This window comes from Dryobates pubescens, chromosome 6 (assembly GCF_014839835.1).
Source record: "Dryobates pubescens isolate bDryPub1 chromosome 6, bDryPub1.pri, whole genome shotgun sequence".
Lineage (NCBI taxonomy): Eukaryota > Metazoa > Chordata > Aves > Piciformes > Picidae > Dryobates > Dryobates pubescens.
In genome coordinates, this window is record NC_071617.1 from 5,437,999 (window position 1) to 5,455,696 (window position 17,698).

The following is a 17,698-nucleotide window of genomic DNA, read 5'->3' on the forward strand; positions in this document are numbered from 1 at the left end:
CCCCCTGTCCTATCACAGGGTGCAACGGAGAAGAGCCTGCCCCCTCCCTCCCGAGCACGCCCGTAAGGAACCGGCTTGCAGGTGTTCGTAATGAATCAAATTCTGTCCTTTAAATATAGAGGGTATCCCGGTGGAGAACGGCTCCTTCGGGTAGGCAGCATGGTGCTAAACCTGTCCGTGTGTTAAACCCCGAGGTTTAATTGCAGGCCTCTCGTTGCAGGTGTGTGCAGGGGGCAGTGCAATGGCTGTCACAGTGAGAGAATGCCTAGAGCTCCAGCTGCTGGAAGTGGAAATGCTCCTTGCAATGTTTCCCAAAAAAGGGGAAATAAACCTGGATGAGGATGCTGTGGCCAGCGTGCAGCACTACGTGAGAAACAGTGACGGAGCTCTGCCCCCACAGCTCCAATTTTCAATCGCTGTCGATGTAGGGGAGGCAAAGGTGAGAAATTCCACATCAGTGTGTTTATGGGTGTTGTTTTCTTTACTCACAGTGCAGACAAAACCTTTGCAGTGAAAAAGGAAAAATCAAAACTGCTTTCCCCCCTCCCCCATTTCTCTTTGCTGCCTCAAATTCACAGAACCTTAATTATGTATTTGAGTCTGAACTTCATTTGAGCAAGAAAGGTTTCTATAAACACCCATAGGAATGGGCAACCAACATGAATGGCAGGTGACCACAAGAGCTTAGCTAGAGCTGTACTCAGATGAAAGCTATGAGTTTACTGCTTTACAAAGAGCTGTGTATTACAAAGGCAGTATTTGCCTCTGATGAAAATGCAAATGTTGGACTTTACATCATTTTAGCAAAACCACCCAATTATTTCTCTTTTCCACTCCTTGCCACATTCATTGATTTGTATTTGAAATTCACTACTGTAAAAACAGCCCCAAGGGTCAAACACAAAACTGTAACCAATGAACTGCAACACAAAACCCAAAAACTTACAGTATAAGGAGTTCTAGCAATTTGTCCAATTAAAGGGAAGTCACATGGAATAACTAAGCAATGTCAATACTTTCATCAGGAACATAGTAGTGTAGGTCAGAGTAGTGACTGGAAAATGGAAACCAACAAACTCAATCCAGAAGTATGTGCATTTTCCATGGAATAAGGATAACTAAACAGAACAATTTACTGGGTAACAACATGGCCTTGTGATTATTTTGAAACTTGGGTTCAAGCTTAGCTACCTTTGTAAAATGGATCCTTTCAAGAAAGAAGTTTTCTGAACCGTGTAGAGAGGGCTTGTGGAGGAAGAATTTTTTTTCCTCATGGTAGATTTCCAAGGAACTTGGAAAGATAATGAGTCATTTCACAATTCACTTCTCTCAGACTTAATCATATGATTGGATACTAACAAGAGCTTCAAGCACTGAGGACATGTGAATTCTCTCTTGCTCTTGAAACAGAGGCAGACTTCAGTTCCCAAAGAACATGAAGTGCTTCATTTTAAGACACTGTAGGAATAACTGAGAGAAATTCAACAGCCCACGATTTGTAAGACACAGGCAAGATAATCTGAAGGTTTTCCCAGGCTAAAACACACATGCATCTTTGTCCCCTATAACCCTGAGAATGTTTCTTCTGCTAGGGTAAATACATGCTTAAAATAATAATAATGCATAGAATGGTTTGGGTCAGATGACCTTAGAGATCATCTAGTTTCAACCCCCCTTGCCATGTACCTCACTGTACAGTACAGAATCACAGAATTGTTCCAGTTGGAAAAGAGCTCTAAGGTCATTGAGTCCAACCATCAACCTACTACCCATTAGGCCATTAAACCATGCTCCAAAGTGCCATATCCACACATTTCTTGAACACCTCCAGGGAAGGTGACTCCACCACCTCCCATAAACACTGTTTGTGTAACTCTTGGCCTTGTTTTGCTGAAGGTGATGCAGCACCTGGGCAGAGTTCATGGAGCAGACGTACATTTGGTAAGGAACAAGATCCTCAAGAGCCACTTGCCCCTTGACAGGCTGGTAGTTTATCACTGTTGTGGCACTGGGCACATACTGAGAAACAGGCACTAGAAATACCGCTAGAGGGTAAAACTGTGTCACTTCCTTCTAGCCACAGCATTGTTTCTGTAAACAGCAGAAGATAACATCAGATACATTGGAAAGTCTCAGCATGGGGCAACAAAGAAAAGGAGTGAACAAAATGGAAACACAAGTAACTGCAGTCTCTGGGATGTGGTATCATTACTTACATCCTTTAACAGGGAAGAAGAGTCTAGCAGTCTTACAATAGCTTCAGAACTCATTTTCCTTCTGTGTGTTCTGTTTCTAAGGTAAAAGTGGAACTGCAGGTAATGCTGCCTCATAAATATCCTCACGTAGTGCCTCAGCTTTTTGCAAGATCAGATGCATTGCACAGACAACAACAGTTGCAGCTCAACACTGGTCTCACTTCTCACATCAGTTCTTTGGATTCAGGTGAACTCTGTCTATGTGAAGCTGTGCAGTGGGTGAAAGACAACAGCCTGCCTTACCTGGAAAATAGCAAGGTGTCTTCTGAAAGTGCTTCAGAAGGAGTGCTAGTTAAAGAAACACTGCACCGCATGTGGATCTATAGCCATCACATCTACAGGCAGGAACTGAGGAAGAAGATTTTCGACTCTGCAAAGCAGTTAAATCTGACTGGCTTCTGCCTCACAGGGAAACCTGGTGTCATCTGTGTAGAGGGTCTCCAGGAAAGCTGTGAAGAGTTCTGGCGTGTTATTCGGTATCCCAACTGGAAGCACATTTCGTGCAAGCATGTGGAGAACATAGAGACAGAGGGAAGCATCGATGAGCTTCGCCTCTTTCATGCCTTCGAAGACCTGCAGTTTGAGGCACATGGCGATTATGGCCTGAGGAACGACTACCACATGGATCTTGGCCAGTTCCTACAATTCCTCAAACAGCATCAAAGTGGACACATTTTTCAGATTTTGTTTGGTGTCAAAGACAAACATTCAGACAAACAAGGAACTGTGTAAGGGTTCTAATGTTGGATGAAGAATGGTTCAACTAGTTAATCTTAGCTTCTGTTCTGAGAGACCAGAAAAGCTGCTCATTTATTTTCTGAGACTCTAAAATTACCTCAAAGTGCTTGCAAGGTAATAAAACACCCCACATTTAAGTGTCCTGATCCTGTAGCCTCATTTCCACTGCCCTGTGTGTTACTAAACTGTGGTGCAGGCCTGTAGTTAACTTCTACATTCAGCTGTAGGCTGCAGTCACAGATGACACAGGAGACCTGGCCTTTAACACCTCCAGGAAGAGGATATCCACAATCTCGCTGAGCAACCTGTTCCAGTGTCTTGCTGCTCTCACTGTAAATAATTTCTTCCTAATATCCAGTATCAATCTGCCCTCCTCAAGCTTCAATCCATTCCTTCTCACCCTGTCATTACAAGCCCTCAGAAAAAGTCCCTTCCTGGCTTTCTTGCAGGCTCCTTTCAGATAGTGGAAGGCTGCTATAAGAGCTCCCTAGAACCTTCTTTTCTGCAAGCTGAACACCCCCAAGTCTTGCAGCCTGTCCCCATTGGGAAGCTTCTTCAGCCTTCTGATCATCTGCGTGATGCCGCCTGAAGCTCTGAAGCCGCTGTGGTAGTTTCATGTTCCTCTTATGCTGGGGGCACCAGAACTGGATGCAGTACTCCAGGTGGTGTCTCACAAGAGCAGAGTAGCAGGGCAGAATCACATCTCTCTTCCTGCTGGTCACACTTCTTTTGATGCAGCCGAGGACATGGTTGGTCTTCTGGGCTGCAAGTGACCATTGCCAGCTCCTGTTGAGTTTTTCATCAGCTGACTCCCTCTCCTCCAGACTGCTCTTGGGCCACGCCCTGCACATCCTATATTTGTGCTTGGGATTGCCCTAACCCAGGTGTAGGATAACCACTTACTTTGACAACAGAAAGACCTGTCAGACTATAGTGTAGGATTATCACAAAATAACAAAATAACCAAACAACACAAATGTATTTCTCAGCTGAATTTTTATTTCCTGATATATAATTAATGTGATTCCTTGATCTGAGTTTCCAACCAGGTATTACAATTTAGAAAAAGTTTTCTGCATCTTAAAAAATCAGCTATTCTGAGGCTTCCTAGGCAGAAATGTTCTGGATGTTTTAATGCTTTTTAAACTCCTGCTGGTTTGCTCATTCTTCATTCAATATTTACAGTTTCACTTTCATGGCTTCTTCAGGCCAGGTGTAGGAGTCAGTCACAAAGCTGTTGTAATCGGTACTGTAAATCTGAGAGCGGATGAAGGCTTCCAGGTCCTTGGGCTGAGGATAGGTGGAGGCAGTGTTATTCCTGTAGGCTTCTTCTGCGATCTAGAGAGATGCATTAAAATCCTGGTTAGTGCTGGTAAAATATTGGAGTATATTTTAACAGGATTTAAAAATAGGAACTACTTCAAAATCAAGGTAAGACTTCATCTGGTGCTGACAGTCAGGCATTAGAATGGGTTACCCAGGGAGGAGTCACTGTCCCTGGATGTGTTCAAGAAATGTGTGGATGTGGCACTTTGGAACATGGTTTAATAGCCATGGTGGTGTTGGGTTGGATGATTGGACTTGATGACCTTAGAGGCCTGTGATTTTGTATTTGGACCAGACCCAGCTTGTATACAGTGAAGTAAGACAAGGAACAGGATGATATTTGCATTTAAATGAGTCTGACTCATGCTACTTTTGAACAGGATGAGAGCAATCCCTGCCCATGGCAGGGGGGTTAGAACTAAATGATCTTCAAGGTCCATTCTATGAATTTAGGGTAGACCAGGGTAAGCTGATGATAGAAAAGCAGAAAGTGTGTCTCACTGCTTGGGGTTTGTAAACTATCTATCCACTGCTGCACACTAAAAGCTAAGACACTAGTGGATGAGGAGGAACGCTGCATTTGTAACAGCAAAGTCATATAAACCTGTTTAAAAGTAGCATGAGTCAGATTCTGTTAAATGCAAATCTCATCATCCTGTTCCTTCCATACTCCTCACCTCCAACACATAGTGAGAAAAAAGTGTGATTTGTTCAAAGCCTCCCTGCATATTGCCACAGTTTGAGAATACATTTCTTCAAGGTAAACTCACAGGAAAAAAAATAGTTCTCCACAGTGCCCAGGCTTAATTCTAGAGATAGTTAGAAGAAATACCAGTATTTGCTTGCATTTTCCTCACTCAGACCATACCTAAATGAATCACAGAACTATAGAATGGTCTGGGTTGGAAGGGACCTCTGAAGGTCACCCAGTCCAACCCCCTCTGCAGTAAGCAGGGACATCCTCAACTAGATCATGTTGACCAGAGCCCTGTCGAGCCTCACTTTGAATATCTCCAGGGATGGGGCTCCAATCACCTCTCTGGGCAACCTGTTCCAGTGTTCCACCCTCATAGTAAAGAGCCTGTGCTTAATATCCAATCTAAATCTGCTCTTCTCTAGTTTGAAGCCATTGCCCCTTGTCCTGTCACTGCAGGCCTTTGTAAACAGTCTCTCCCATCCTTCCTGTAGGCCCCCAGGTACTGGAAGGCTGCTATCATGTCTCCCTGGAACCTCCTCCAGGCTGAACAACCCCAGCTTCCTCAGCCTTTCCTCATAGCAAAGGTGCTCCAACCTGATCATTTTCATGGCTCCCCTCTGGACTCTCTCCATCAATTATCCATCACAAATACAGCTGCAACAAAACCCATGAAGTTTAAAAGGGGCTGGAGCCCACTCAATGCATCAAAATAGCCTCTCACCTCTGAAGAACACCTGCTTGAGAAATGGGCATCTTTTGACTGAGCATTTCTCTATGAAACAAAAGGTTTGACAGACTGGTTTTATACAGCAGCAGCCTTTGGAAAGATCTGCTTCAAACTGTTTTGGCAAACAGATAAATGTTCCTGCTTGGAATAAAAGCAAGACACTCTCCTCCCTGCTCTCCTAAACATGAATGTTTGAGCTTGGTGAGAAGCTGAGACCCCAGGTTACCACATCTAGATCTAAGATTAATCTGAAGCCCAGTCTGATTTGACCAAGAAGCACTTTTGGGTGTTTAAGCAAGTGTTCATCTTCAGGTCTGTGCACATAATTGGCACTGTTGAATAAGGTCTAAATTTATACCCCATGTTTGATATTCCTCATTTTTTTTATAGTGTTCCTCCCTTGGAAAAGGCTGAGGCCATCACTAAACCTCTTGGGTTGTATGAAACAGAAGAGGCAATGGCAGGAACTTGCCACAGAGATAAGGCAGAAAGAATAATTTATTATTATTATTAATAATAATAATTATTATTATTATTATTTTACAGAACACACACAAGTAGAGGAAGAATTTCTCTCATTGTGTTTCTGCCAAACACATGAGCAGTTTGACTGCACCTGAGGAATCCAGGTCAGATTTTGACACCTACAGAATAGAGTTATTACTTGCCTAAGAAGACCTGAGCTGTATACAGAATGAATGAAGGTAGGGGAACTCTTTCATGCATGAGGGCTCCCTGTTATTCTTTCAAATGACTATGCAATAAGTGGAATTATTCACAGCAGGGTGGCCAAGAGAGCAAACAATAACTGGGGAAAAAAGGTCATAGAAGAGCATCAAAGTGACTTCCTAAAATGCTGAAAAAACCAACTCTAAAAACAATGAGGGAGGAACTGGGCTAAATACACTATCTGAAAGCTTTCTCTTCTCTCCAGGGCAGCCAAATTTCATGAGAAACTGCAGGTTTAGGTCAGCTACTGACAATCCATCTGCCTCAGCTCTGTATTTGCCAGTTAAAACAACCCAAACCTGTGTCATAAAGAAAAATCATCTCCTGCAGTTAGTGATTTTGAGAGGCCAGAGTAAGGGTGGGAGCAAAACAGAACAGTGCATGGGCACTGGGTGTTTTACTCTCTGGACAGGTCACTGATAATAATGAATCACAGAATTGTCAGGGTTGGAAAGGACCTCAAGAATCATCCAGTTCCAACCCCCCTGCCATACACAGGGACACTTTCCACTAGACCAGGTTGCCTGGAGGCCCATCCAGCCTGGCCTTAAAAACATCCAGAAATGGGGCTTCTATGACCTCCCAAGGCCAAAAGCCTTCACCTGTGACTGTAAGTCTGGAGATCTGCTCCTCCCTGGTGGGCAGTACAGTTTGGGCTCTGCAGTCACAAACACTTGCTGTAGTTCCACAGCTCAAATGTGGATTACATTTACATTTATGAATTTGAATTGTGAAACAGCTGCTTGTCCAAGACTGATTGAGATAAATCAATGTCAACCTGTGTGAAGATGTGTCAGCTGATCAAATCAAATGCTCAGTTATGTAGAGGGTGTGGGAAGAAGTCACAGAAGGCAGGAATGACTTACCCTCACAGCAATTTTCAGTGACACCTGCTGAATAGTGACTAATGGAGGGTACAGACGACCTTCCTGTAAATTCTCCTCTGAAACTTGCTCAGCTATTACCTAGAAATGAAGCAGACAGGTTTAACTTGAAATGCTGTAACTTTATTAAGCAGTGATCTAATTTTAAGGAAAGAAATGGTTCCACCTTGGCAAATCGTCTCTTCTCCCAGGCAACCAGCACCAGAAGAAGAGGACACAGTCTCAAGCTGTGCCAGGGGAAGTTTAGGCTCGAGGTGAGGAGAAAGTTCTTCCCAGAAAGAGTCATTAGCCATTGGAATGTGGTGCCCAGGAAGGTGGTGGAGTCACCATCCCTGGAGGTGTTCAAGAGGGGACTGGATGTGGCACTTGGTGTCTGTGGTGATAGGTTGGACTTGATGATCTTTGAAGTCTCTTCCAACCTTGGTGATTCTGTGATTCTGTGAAATCACACAGGTACTGCTTAATCCACCAAGGCAGTGCTTCTTACAACCAGCCTGATTCACTAGGCATAGGTGGAGAATCACAGAAACATTCAGGTTGGAAAAGACCCTCAGGATCACTAAGTCCAACCCTATTCTGCAAAGTTCACCCCTAAACCATATCCCCAAGCACCACATCCAAACAACCTTTAAACACATACAGGGTTGGTAACTCAACCACCTCCCTGGGCAGCACATTCCAAGGCCTGACCACTCTTGCCATGAAAACATTCTTCCTAATGTCCAGTCTAAACCTACCCAGTCCCAGCTTGAGGCTATTCTATGATTAGGTATAGCTACTCAAGTGCTAGAAAACCAGGGAGCTATGCCCTTTTCTCACTCAAGCAATACAACTTATCAAGTCCTGCCACACACAAACTAGCAAACACTGCACTGTGAGGTATTAATTCCATCCATCAAATGCAGTTGGGCCAAAAACTTTTAAAATTAAAGAAGCACTTGCTTTCCTGACAGTTGTCAAGTCACCTTGTGCAGAAAACAGAGATAAAAGCCTGAAGTGTAAAATGCTTTGAACAGAATTCCTGGTGGCTGAGCCGGCTTGTTCTGTGTCCAGCTCACACATCTGGCCTATAGATCATAGCAGCAAGTCAGTCGACTAAATATGAGTCAGCAGTGCACCCAGGTGGCCAAGAAAGCCAGTGGCATCCTGGCTTGGATTAGAAATATGGTGGCCAGCAGGGACAGGGAGGTGATCATCGCCTGTACTCAGCACTGGTAAGGCCACACCTCAAGTACTGTGCTCAGTTCTGGGCCCTTCACTACAAGAAAGACACTGAGGTCTGGAGTGTGTCCAGAGAAGGGCAATGAGACTCATGGAGAGCCTGGAGCACATGGCCTGTGAGGAGCAGCTGAGGGAGCTGGGGATGTTCAGTATGGAGAAGAGGAAGCTGAGGGGGGGCCTCATCACTCTCTACAACTACCTGAAGGGAGGTTGGAGTGAGGAGGTGGCAGAATAAAGAATTAAACTGTACAGCAGCTCCAGGTTCAGAGAGAAACAACATACTCTTCTGCCATCAATCCAGCATGCTGGTAGCTGTAGTAAGTTTTTCTCTTTGGAGAGGAAATGCTGACAAGAGCAACAAGCAATTTTACTCTTGCTGAGTATAAAGAGTAAAGGAAAATTGTTTGGTTTACATTTTAATGTGATACTGAGAAATCCATCAGAGAGAAAACGCCACCAGGGGGAGCTAAGCCAATGCACAATCCCCTTTTTGCTCTCCACAATAGCAAACTGGGCTATCTAAAAACGATGCACAGGCCGTTGATAAAACACGATGTGCACCTGAACGTGTGAAGAGGCGCTTACAACGTGAGCTTTCTACTGCTAACAGCTCGATGGGACTCTGCAGGGAAGAGGACGTTTGAAGAAATCACCAGCAAGTTGCTGCTAGTGTAATGCATCACTGAAAACAAAAAAAGGTTCAGGAGTACCTCTGGTTTGTGATGGGGTTGATAGGAAGCAAGCCAAAAAACAGGATGTTATAGGTTAGAAGGGACTTCCAAAGGTCATCACCCCTGCCAGAGCAGGACCATAGAATCTAGCACAGGTCGCACAGGAACATGTCCACATGGGTCTTGAAAGTCTCTGGAGAAGGAGGGACCACAACCTCTCTGGGGAACCTGTTTCAGTGCTCTGTGACCCTCACAGTGAAAAAGTTCCTGCTCATGTTGAGGTGGAACCTCCTGTGCTGTAGTTTATATCCATTGCCCCTTGTCCTATCACAGGGTGCAAGTGAGCAGAGCCTCCTGACACCCAGCCCCCAGATATTTATAAAGATTTATTAAACCACCCCTCATTCTTCTCCAGAATAAACAGCCCTAGGTCTCTGAGCCTCTCCTCATAGGGCAGTGCTCTAGGCCCTCAATCCTCCTGGTAGCTCTCTGTTGGACTCTCTCAAGTAGATCCCTGTCCCTGTTGAACTGGGGAGCCCAGAACTGGACACTTAACTATATAGTTGCCATTCTACTCCTTCCGACATACTCCTGTCACAGCATAATGAGATGCAAAACCACAGAATCAAGCATTTTCAGAGAGAATGACACCTTCTGCATGTGCTCTCTGAAAAAAAATCCTCCTTGAGAACATCAGTTCAGTGGCAGGGGGGGAAATGATTTATCAACATTTGGAATTGTTACGACTGCAGAGAAAATGGAACTCTGGCAGGGTATAAATCCACAATGCAGCACTGCTTTGAATGGTGTGCATTTTAGCTCCACCTGCTTCAGACTACAATGGGATACAATCATGAGTATAAAGAATAAGAAGGATAATCAAAAGGTTTTGTTTTGTTTTGTTTATAAGGAGACAAAAAAAATTATATAATAGACTGGGGAGGAAGAGAAAACAAAAGAGAAGACAAAGAAAACACCAAAGACAACTGAAGGTGAACATCTCATGGCACTGCAGGGAACACCAATCATCAAACAGCAGGAAATCATAACAGGAGAGTTTCTTTTTCCACAGAGCTCATAATTAAATAGTGACACTAATTGCCAAAAGATAGCCAAGTGTATAAACACGTTTAGAAGGCCACTAGGCTCATTTATGAACAAGAAATCTATACAGGGACAAAACTTCTAGCCCTCCTGCCTGCCAGAAGCTGAAGAGTCACTTCAGCAGAAGGATCACTCTGCATTTTCCCCTTATTTATCCTCTTTTCCTCAGTTTTTGCTGCTGAATAGTTTCACACGAAGATACTGAGCTGTTTGGATCTTAGGTCCAACCCAGTGTGGCTATTTAAAGTTTTACATTTTAATTAACTGATGTTTTTAACATAGAAATTTGCTAAGCCTTATTGCAGAACCTAAATGAAAAGCAGCCAAGAGAGGACAAATGGGATAAAGGAAGCAGGGGCATCTTGGCTTTTGAAGGACATATTCTCTTCTAGCAGTTTTATTTCTGGAGTCTCTTGACTGTAGGTTACACATGCCAAGAACATTTCTTTAGTTTGTAATTCTCTGCTCTTTCTGTTGTGTTTGGTAGGACTTAGAAGAGCAGGTAACCTCCCTTGTCATCACACAGCAATTGCTTACAACTCAGAGGTATTACAGCTGACAGTACCTTTGATTTATCATCCATAATCAAAGTTACATTCTATTTAACTTGGCAGCAATTTTAAAATCCTCAAAGTAGGATTTGTTGTGGTTACCATAAGCTATTTGTGACTTTTATCAGATTTAACTGAAGAGTTGGCAAAGCAAGAAGACAGGAGGTGCAGGCATGCAGCCTGGGCTGCTTATTTTTCATTCTTCCTGTTTTCAGGTAAGTTACCACTAAAATCCTTCTGGCTAAAACACTTTACCTTTGGTCCTTCAAATTTTGCAGTGCCTTGGGTCCTTGTATTTCATATAATCATAGAATCAACAAGGTTGGAAAAGACCTCAGAGATCATCAAGGCCAACCTGTCACCCAACACCTCATGACTAACTAAGCCATGGCTTCAAGTGCCACATCCAATCCCCTCTTGAACACCTCCAGGGACAGGGACTCCACCACCTCCCTGGGCAGCACATTCCAATGGCCAATTACTCTTTCTGGGAAGAACTTTCTCCTCACCTTGAGCCTAAACCTCCCCTGGCACAGTTTGAGACTGTGTCCTCTTGTTCTGGTGCTGGTTGTCTGGGAGAAGAGACCAACCCCCACCTGGCTACAACCTCCCTTCAGGTTGTTGTAGACTGCAATAAGGTCTCCTCTGAGCCTCCTCCAGGCTAAACAACCCCAGCTCCCTCAGCCTTATGCTCCAGACCTCTCCCCAGCCTCGTTGCCCTTCTCTGGACACGTTCAAGAGTCTCAATGTCCTTCTTAAATTGAGGGGCCCAGAACTGGACACAGTACTCAAGGTGTGGCCTAACCAGTGCTGAATACAGGGGCACAATGACTTCCCTGCTCCTGCTGGCCACACTATTTCTGATGCAGGCTACTGTTCTAGAACTCACATGAAACTAATTTGGATTTTGTCCTTCCATTTAAGAAGCCAAGAAAAGAAACCAGAAAGCACTTTTGCCTTTGCTTTGTGCTGTAGTCTCAGCTAAGGGCTTACACAGCCCTCCCAGCCTTCACACCCCTGACACCTCTTTTGGCAAAGACTCCTCTGAACTTCATCATCTGTCACCTTGCTCAGTAACTGGCTGTAGCTCACCCAAGCCCTAGTCACACACTGGCTCTCACACAGGCAGGGAGACCAGATGTGACTACTCTGGCCATAAGGTCAGTAGTTATCCATTGATCCTGCCACCAACAGAGGCTTTCTGTACAAGAAAAAAACATTACTTTTTTACATGTCCAGCTTTTCTAGGGATTTTACTAGAGGGTGGAAAATACCCAGCAAAACTTTTACCAAAGAAAAACAGTCAGGGAACAACTTCTGCCTTAAGAGAGAATTTAAAAGCTTCCTTGCAATTTCTGATACTTCCTGAACTTCCTGGTTTCTTTTTTCAGTTGCATTTCTTTGTTCAGAACAGATTTGTTTTCTGACTTAGTAGGCTGCCACTTGAGATATCATTCAGTCCACATATGTGTCACCTTCCATCCATCAGTGCTCTATATATAGGAACCATTTCACCCAAACCAAAATGAAGCAACTTCTAGGATGAAATAAGACAACTGTTTAACACGGCAGTTTAAACCAGCAAGTGAGGGTCACTGTATCCAACTGAAATTACAGGGGAAGCATTTAAAGGGAGGATATAATTATCCAAAGACCTTCCTAAGATGGTTAAAGCCAGTGGAGACAGTCTGGACTTTTTACTAATTTTAAAGATGGAAATAGTGAATGTCCTTCTCATACAGGCAAGCTGCTGGCAAACCTTTTTAGAGATGCCATAGCACACACTCCATAAAATCCCTGCAGAAATCCAGCATGGGCAGCATGCAAGTGCTCAGCCTTTAAGAAATACCCCATGCTGCTGGTCACAGGATCACACTGCCTATCAATTGCCTCCAAGTGACAGTAAAGAGCACAAGGAAACATTTTTTCACTGTTGAGGGTGAAAAAGCCTTTTTGTGGCTCTGCTCTGGACTCTTTCAAGCAGTTTCCTGAGGTTCTTCTTGAACTGAGGGGCCCAGGACTTGACACAATATTCCAGATACAGCCTCAGCAGGGCAGAGTACAGGGGAGGAGAGCCTCTCAACCTACTAACCACAGCCTTTCTAATCTCCCCCAGAATGGCTTTTGCCTTCTTGGCCACAAGAGCACATTGCTGGCTCATGGTCAACCTGCCATCCACTAGGACCCCCAGGTCCTTTTTCCCTTCACTGCTCTCCAGTGCAGTGGGAAGAACAACATGGCAATTGTGTCACACTGCGGTGCAAGGAACCACAGGGTGATGGAGCACTTTCACCAGCTGTTGACAAGGGAGTGCCACAAAAGATGATGCCAATAGCTTCACTCAAATATAGCAAAAAGCTGAAAGAAATTCAAGCATTTTTTTTTGCCAGCAAAGCACCCACAAAAGCCCCTCCAAAGCTACGATATCAAACCTATTTCTTTTGAATCTAAAATAAAGCCTATGTGTACATGTATGCACACTGTACCTATGTGCATCCACCTGTGATAATGCAGTACTGGAGTCTTTCTCTTTGCTCCTTGTCAAAAGAAGGTGAAGTTTGTGTGCCAGGTGACCTTTGGATCAAGTACTGACTTTAAAAGAACATGACTAGTTCAGAGAGAATGTGTAAAACCCCACCACACCTGGCAAATAAAGACCTCAGACAGAAAGCACATTTTTTTCCAGTTTAAAAGAGAATGTTTAACAACTTCTGCTTAATTGTTAATTATTACCAAGTTACTCAAGTAAGGAATTGAAATAATTATTAATACAGTACCTCAGCAGTTGTGAGGAACACGTCCTCACTGATATGCTTTATTCCACAGGCAATAACTCCAAGGGCAACTCCTGGGAACACATAGGAATTGTTACCCTGGCCTGGATAGAGAGTTTGTCCACTTGGAAGAGTGACAGGACCAAAAGGGCTTCCACTGGCAAAAATGCCACGGCCCTAAAGTGGAACAAGAAAGCCAGAGAAAGCAGGTTAGTTGTAAGCATGCTGTTGAAGTGTTTCACACATCACCACTGTGGAAGCTGGCTTACCCCTGTTTAATCATGGTATCACAGTACATACATTGCTGCCAGGGACCAAGCACCATGCATGGAACTCGTGCCGGCAGGCAGAACGGAAGAGCCAGCCAGGTTTTGGGAATTAGAGATTTTAGCTACAAAGATAAAAGTTACTCCATGGCACTTGTACTGAGGACAGGAGAACTGGCTCCAACTCATTTTATAGCAGCTCTAAATCTCTTCCCAGCACCCAAACACAGATGTAGCTCCATGCTGGCACACAGCACACATCAGGCAGCTGCAGGGAGGAACAGAAGCCTATGGGGTAACCCAGACACGGTGATAAGGATCATGCTCCTAACAGCTTCACATTAGCTATGAGGAATATTAGGCCTGGTGTCATTCAGTACCAGGCACATCCAGGACTGTGACACCACTGGAAGTGTACCAAGAGACGGGTTGTAAGGGAGCTGCAAGTTTGATGGAGTCTCACTGTTCCCCTGGGATGAGGAACATCCTGACATTGAAAGGTGGCAGAAGAGGCACCTCTGAGGTGACTCACCTACAGCGCTACTATCCAGGTTCCCCCCAGATCGTTCCTGAGACACTGGGAGAGAGGAGTGATTTCTAGAGCAGGCAATGCAGTCTGGGACTAATAAGGGGAGTGACATTGCACAGGCTCTGCATCTGCAGCCCAAAGACCTTTGACTCATGCCTTGCTGGGGAGGGAGCACCCTTGACTTTAAGCAGTAAATTTAGGTGGGGAAGCAAAGCCAGCCTTTATTCATGCTAGCAGTGCCGAAGTGATAAATGTCACTGTTAAATACTTCAGAGGCCCTTTGTATCACAAATGTCTCTGCCTATTTTAGAGAACTGGAAACATGCACTGTTGCTGTTCAGCTCTTCAGAAGGGTGTTCTGTTTGGTTTGGTGTCACACAGCATTATCATGGCCAGCTTATTATATGTTTTGGTGACAGACCAAATCCTTCAGTGTGTCTTTTGCCTACCAGATGTCATTACCCACTGAAACCAACCCTTCACGTCGGCCACTTCCCTGTCTCTTGCACTGTGCTGTAATTGTGCACTGTGCAGCGTGGAACAGGGAGGCTAAATTTGTCCTTTAAACACTGGGGAACTGCCATTCAAACTGCCCAGCATTTGACAAGAAATCCAAACACAGAATCACAGAACTGTCAGGGTTGGGAAGGACCTCAAAGATTATCTAGTTCCAACCCCCCTGCCATGGGCAGGGTCACCTCACACTAGATCAGGTTGCTCAGAGCCACATCCAACCTGGCCTTAAAAACCTCCAGGGATAGGGCTTCTACCACCTCCCTGGGCAACCTGTTCCAGTGTCTCACCACCCCCATGGTGAAGAACTTCTTCCTAGCATCTAATCTAAATCTCCCCTCCTCTAGCTTGGATCCATTCCCCCTAGTCCTATCACTACCTGACATGCTAAAAAGTCCTTCTCCAGTTTTCCTGTAGGCCCCCTTCACATACTGGAAGGCCACAATAAGGTCTCCTCGGAGCCTTCTCTTCTCCAGACTGAACAACCCCAACTCTCCCAGCCTGTCCTCATAGAAGAAGTGATGACCTCTGGAGGTCTCTTCCAAACTCTAAGATTCTGTGATTCTGTGATCTACACCCAGAGATGCGATTAGCCACTCCACCCTCTGTCTTCCTCCCCTTTAACCCTTTATTTTACTTTTCACTACATGTACTGGAGAGATGTTAATCTTTGGTTACCTCTGTATATTTATAGCACTGCTCAGCAGTGCATTCTGCTTTGCTGGTAGGATTGCTGAGAGCAAAAATAATGGGACGTTTGTTGAAAGCAGCCATGTCCTGAAGAATTTGTTTAGTAAAAGCACCACCAATTGCAGCAACTCCTAAGGAAGAAAAACCACACAGAGAACAGACAGATGCAATCAGCTCAAGGTAAGACATGCATGTCACTTTTAAGGGGAGAGAGGTACTTTTACTGCATACCTTCCCCTTAAAAATGGTTAAAATGAAGTTTCATATAATAGATTTTGCAATAGCGAAACTTCACTTTTATCCCTAACACAAGGCAGAATTTATTCACTCCCAGACAGTTTGGTGAATTCCTCACTTCACTTTTCTCAGGCCCTCTCTGAAGTAGAAATGTGTCACTTACCTGCAGGTAAGTACAGTAAGGAGTAGAAAGGTACAAGTCTCATGCAACAGATTGGATAATTTCTTCCAAATCCAGTCTGTCAGATTTTCTTCTGACATGACGAGAACAGTCTCAGCCTTCTACTATTCATTATTCTGTCATCTCCAGCCTCAGCTGATGAATAATCCCAATCTTGTGGGACTAAAACTTCCCTCACAGCAATATTTTCTTGTTAATACATCCTTTTCCATCCCACCAGCAATGCTCTTCTATCCTCCATACTGTGCTCACAACCAAAAAGGGGAGGAAAGGGGGAGGCAGTGTGATGTTTTTGAGGTGCCACTGCACATACAGATCTGCCTAACCTACAAGAGCTGGGAGTCCAGGGATCACATCCTTTCTCTCCATGCCTTCAGTGTAAAACAAATAAACAGGTCTTTGGAGTAAACCCAAGCATCTGTGCCGCAGAAAGGTCAAAGTGGTGTTCATTCTGCCAGGTCCAACAGACACTTCAGAGTATCTGTGTCACTCAGGATGCATGGTGAGTTAAGCAACTTTGCTGAAAGTAACAAAGCTGAATGTTGGTTCTTCAAACTCCTATTGGTGGTTGAGGTTCACTGCTTGAATAAATCCAAGCCTTCAGGTTTTATTTCTGATATGATCTTGGTCAGACCTTTCACAGGGTGGATGCAACTTCAAGAACAACCTGCCTTTGGCTCTGATTCTTTCCATCCTGGGCTTTACTCTAGGTTTTGGCAGTTTGTTAGCCTCTCCCCTCTGCCAGAACTGATAGCTTCATTCTCTTTCTACTTTCATCCATCTGGATGCATTCCTGTGTGACCTGCACTACATTCTATGGTCCTGCTCTGGCAGGGCGGTTGGACTTGATCTTCAGAGGTCTCTTCCAACCCCTAACATCCTGTGATCCTGTGATCTCTATGTCCAGAGAGGCCCCTGCCACTTGCCTTGTAGAGAAGGTAGCCTTCCTCTTGCTCAGAGGCCCCAGATCCTAGCTCCCTGCTCTGTTTTCCACACAGCATCTGAGTTCCAATGGCAGGAAAAAAGCTGTTCCCTCTCGGTGAAGTAGGAATGGATTCAAACTGGAGCCAGGAGAGAGCCTCTCTTGGGTCAGTAGTTCTAACCTCTCCTCACTCATGCTCAAATGAGCATCCCAGCATTGCCCACTCGACAGCTTGGTGTCTGGCCAACGAGTGCACAACGTACTTGGAGGGAGATAAAAGGGTCCTCAGCTCATGGAGCTGCCTATAAGGTCACACACACTGCAGGACTAACAATTCTTAAAGGTGTCTCAGAGCATTTTCTGATTGCTTCTGTAAGAAGTGTGGTGTCATCTTAGACACATCTTCAAACACAACCTGAGCCCTCAACAGGGAGCAGAGCTGCCCCACTGAAACTCCCTGAATTGTTTTAAATGCATCTTTCCCAAGAGGCCTACCAAAAGTCCAAGCACCCTACAACAGGCTCTTTGGGTGCTGTTTAGGTGCTTAATGTGGGCTTAGTAAATGTCTAAGGCCCATTTGACTTCTGTCTGGGCCAAATCTTTAATCTGATCCCGTGGTAACAAAAGAGGCAACTCCTCAGTTGAGAACTGGTGACTTCCCTCACAGTTTAAACATCTCCTGC

At 44.6% G+C, this 17,698-nt stretch overlaps 2 protein-coding genes across 2 annotated transcripts in view; one reads left to right on the forward strand and one right to left on the reverse strand.

The window, feature by feature from the left end:
- The first annotated feature begins 235 nt into the window (after positions 1-235).
- On the forward strand, positions 236-3,071 carry RWDD2A (RWD domain containing 2A). Its single transcript, XM_009909248.2, has 2 exons — positions 236-439; positions 2,298-3,071. The coding sequence occupies exons 1-2, from the start codon at positions 242-244 to the stop codon at positions 2,985-2,987; spliced, it is 888 nt and encodes a 295-aa protein (XP_009907550.2). The 5' UTR covers positions 236-241; the 3' UTR covers positions 2,988-3,071.
- Positions 3,072-3,972: 901 nt separating this feature from the next.
- The window catches only part of ME1 (malic enzyme 1), a 221,716-nt gene continuing 207,990 nt past the window's right edge, over positions 3,973-17,698 (reverse strand). Inside the window, exons 11-14 of the mRNA XM_054162557.1 lie at positions 15,664-15,806; positions 13,681-13,854; positions 7,339-7,437; positions 3,973-4,331 (exon numbers count right to left, since the gene is read on the reverse strand). Coding sequence (XP_054018532.1) covers positions 4,173-4,331; positions 7,339-7,437; positions 13,681-13,854; positions 15,664-15,806 — 575 coding nt within the window. The 3' untranslated portion in view covers positions 3,973-4,172. The remainder of the gene's footprint in view (positions 4,332-7,338; positions 7,438-13,680; positions 13,855-15,663; positions 15,807-17,698) is intronic.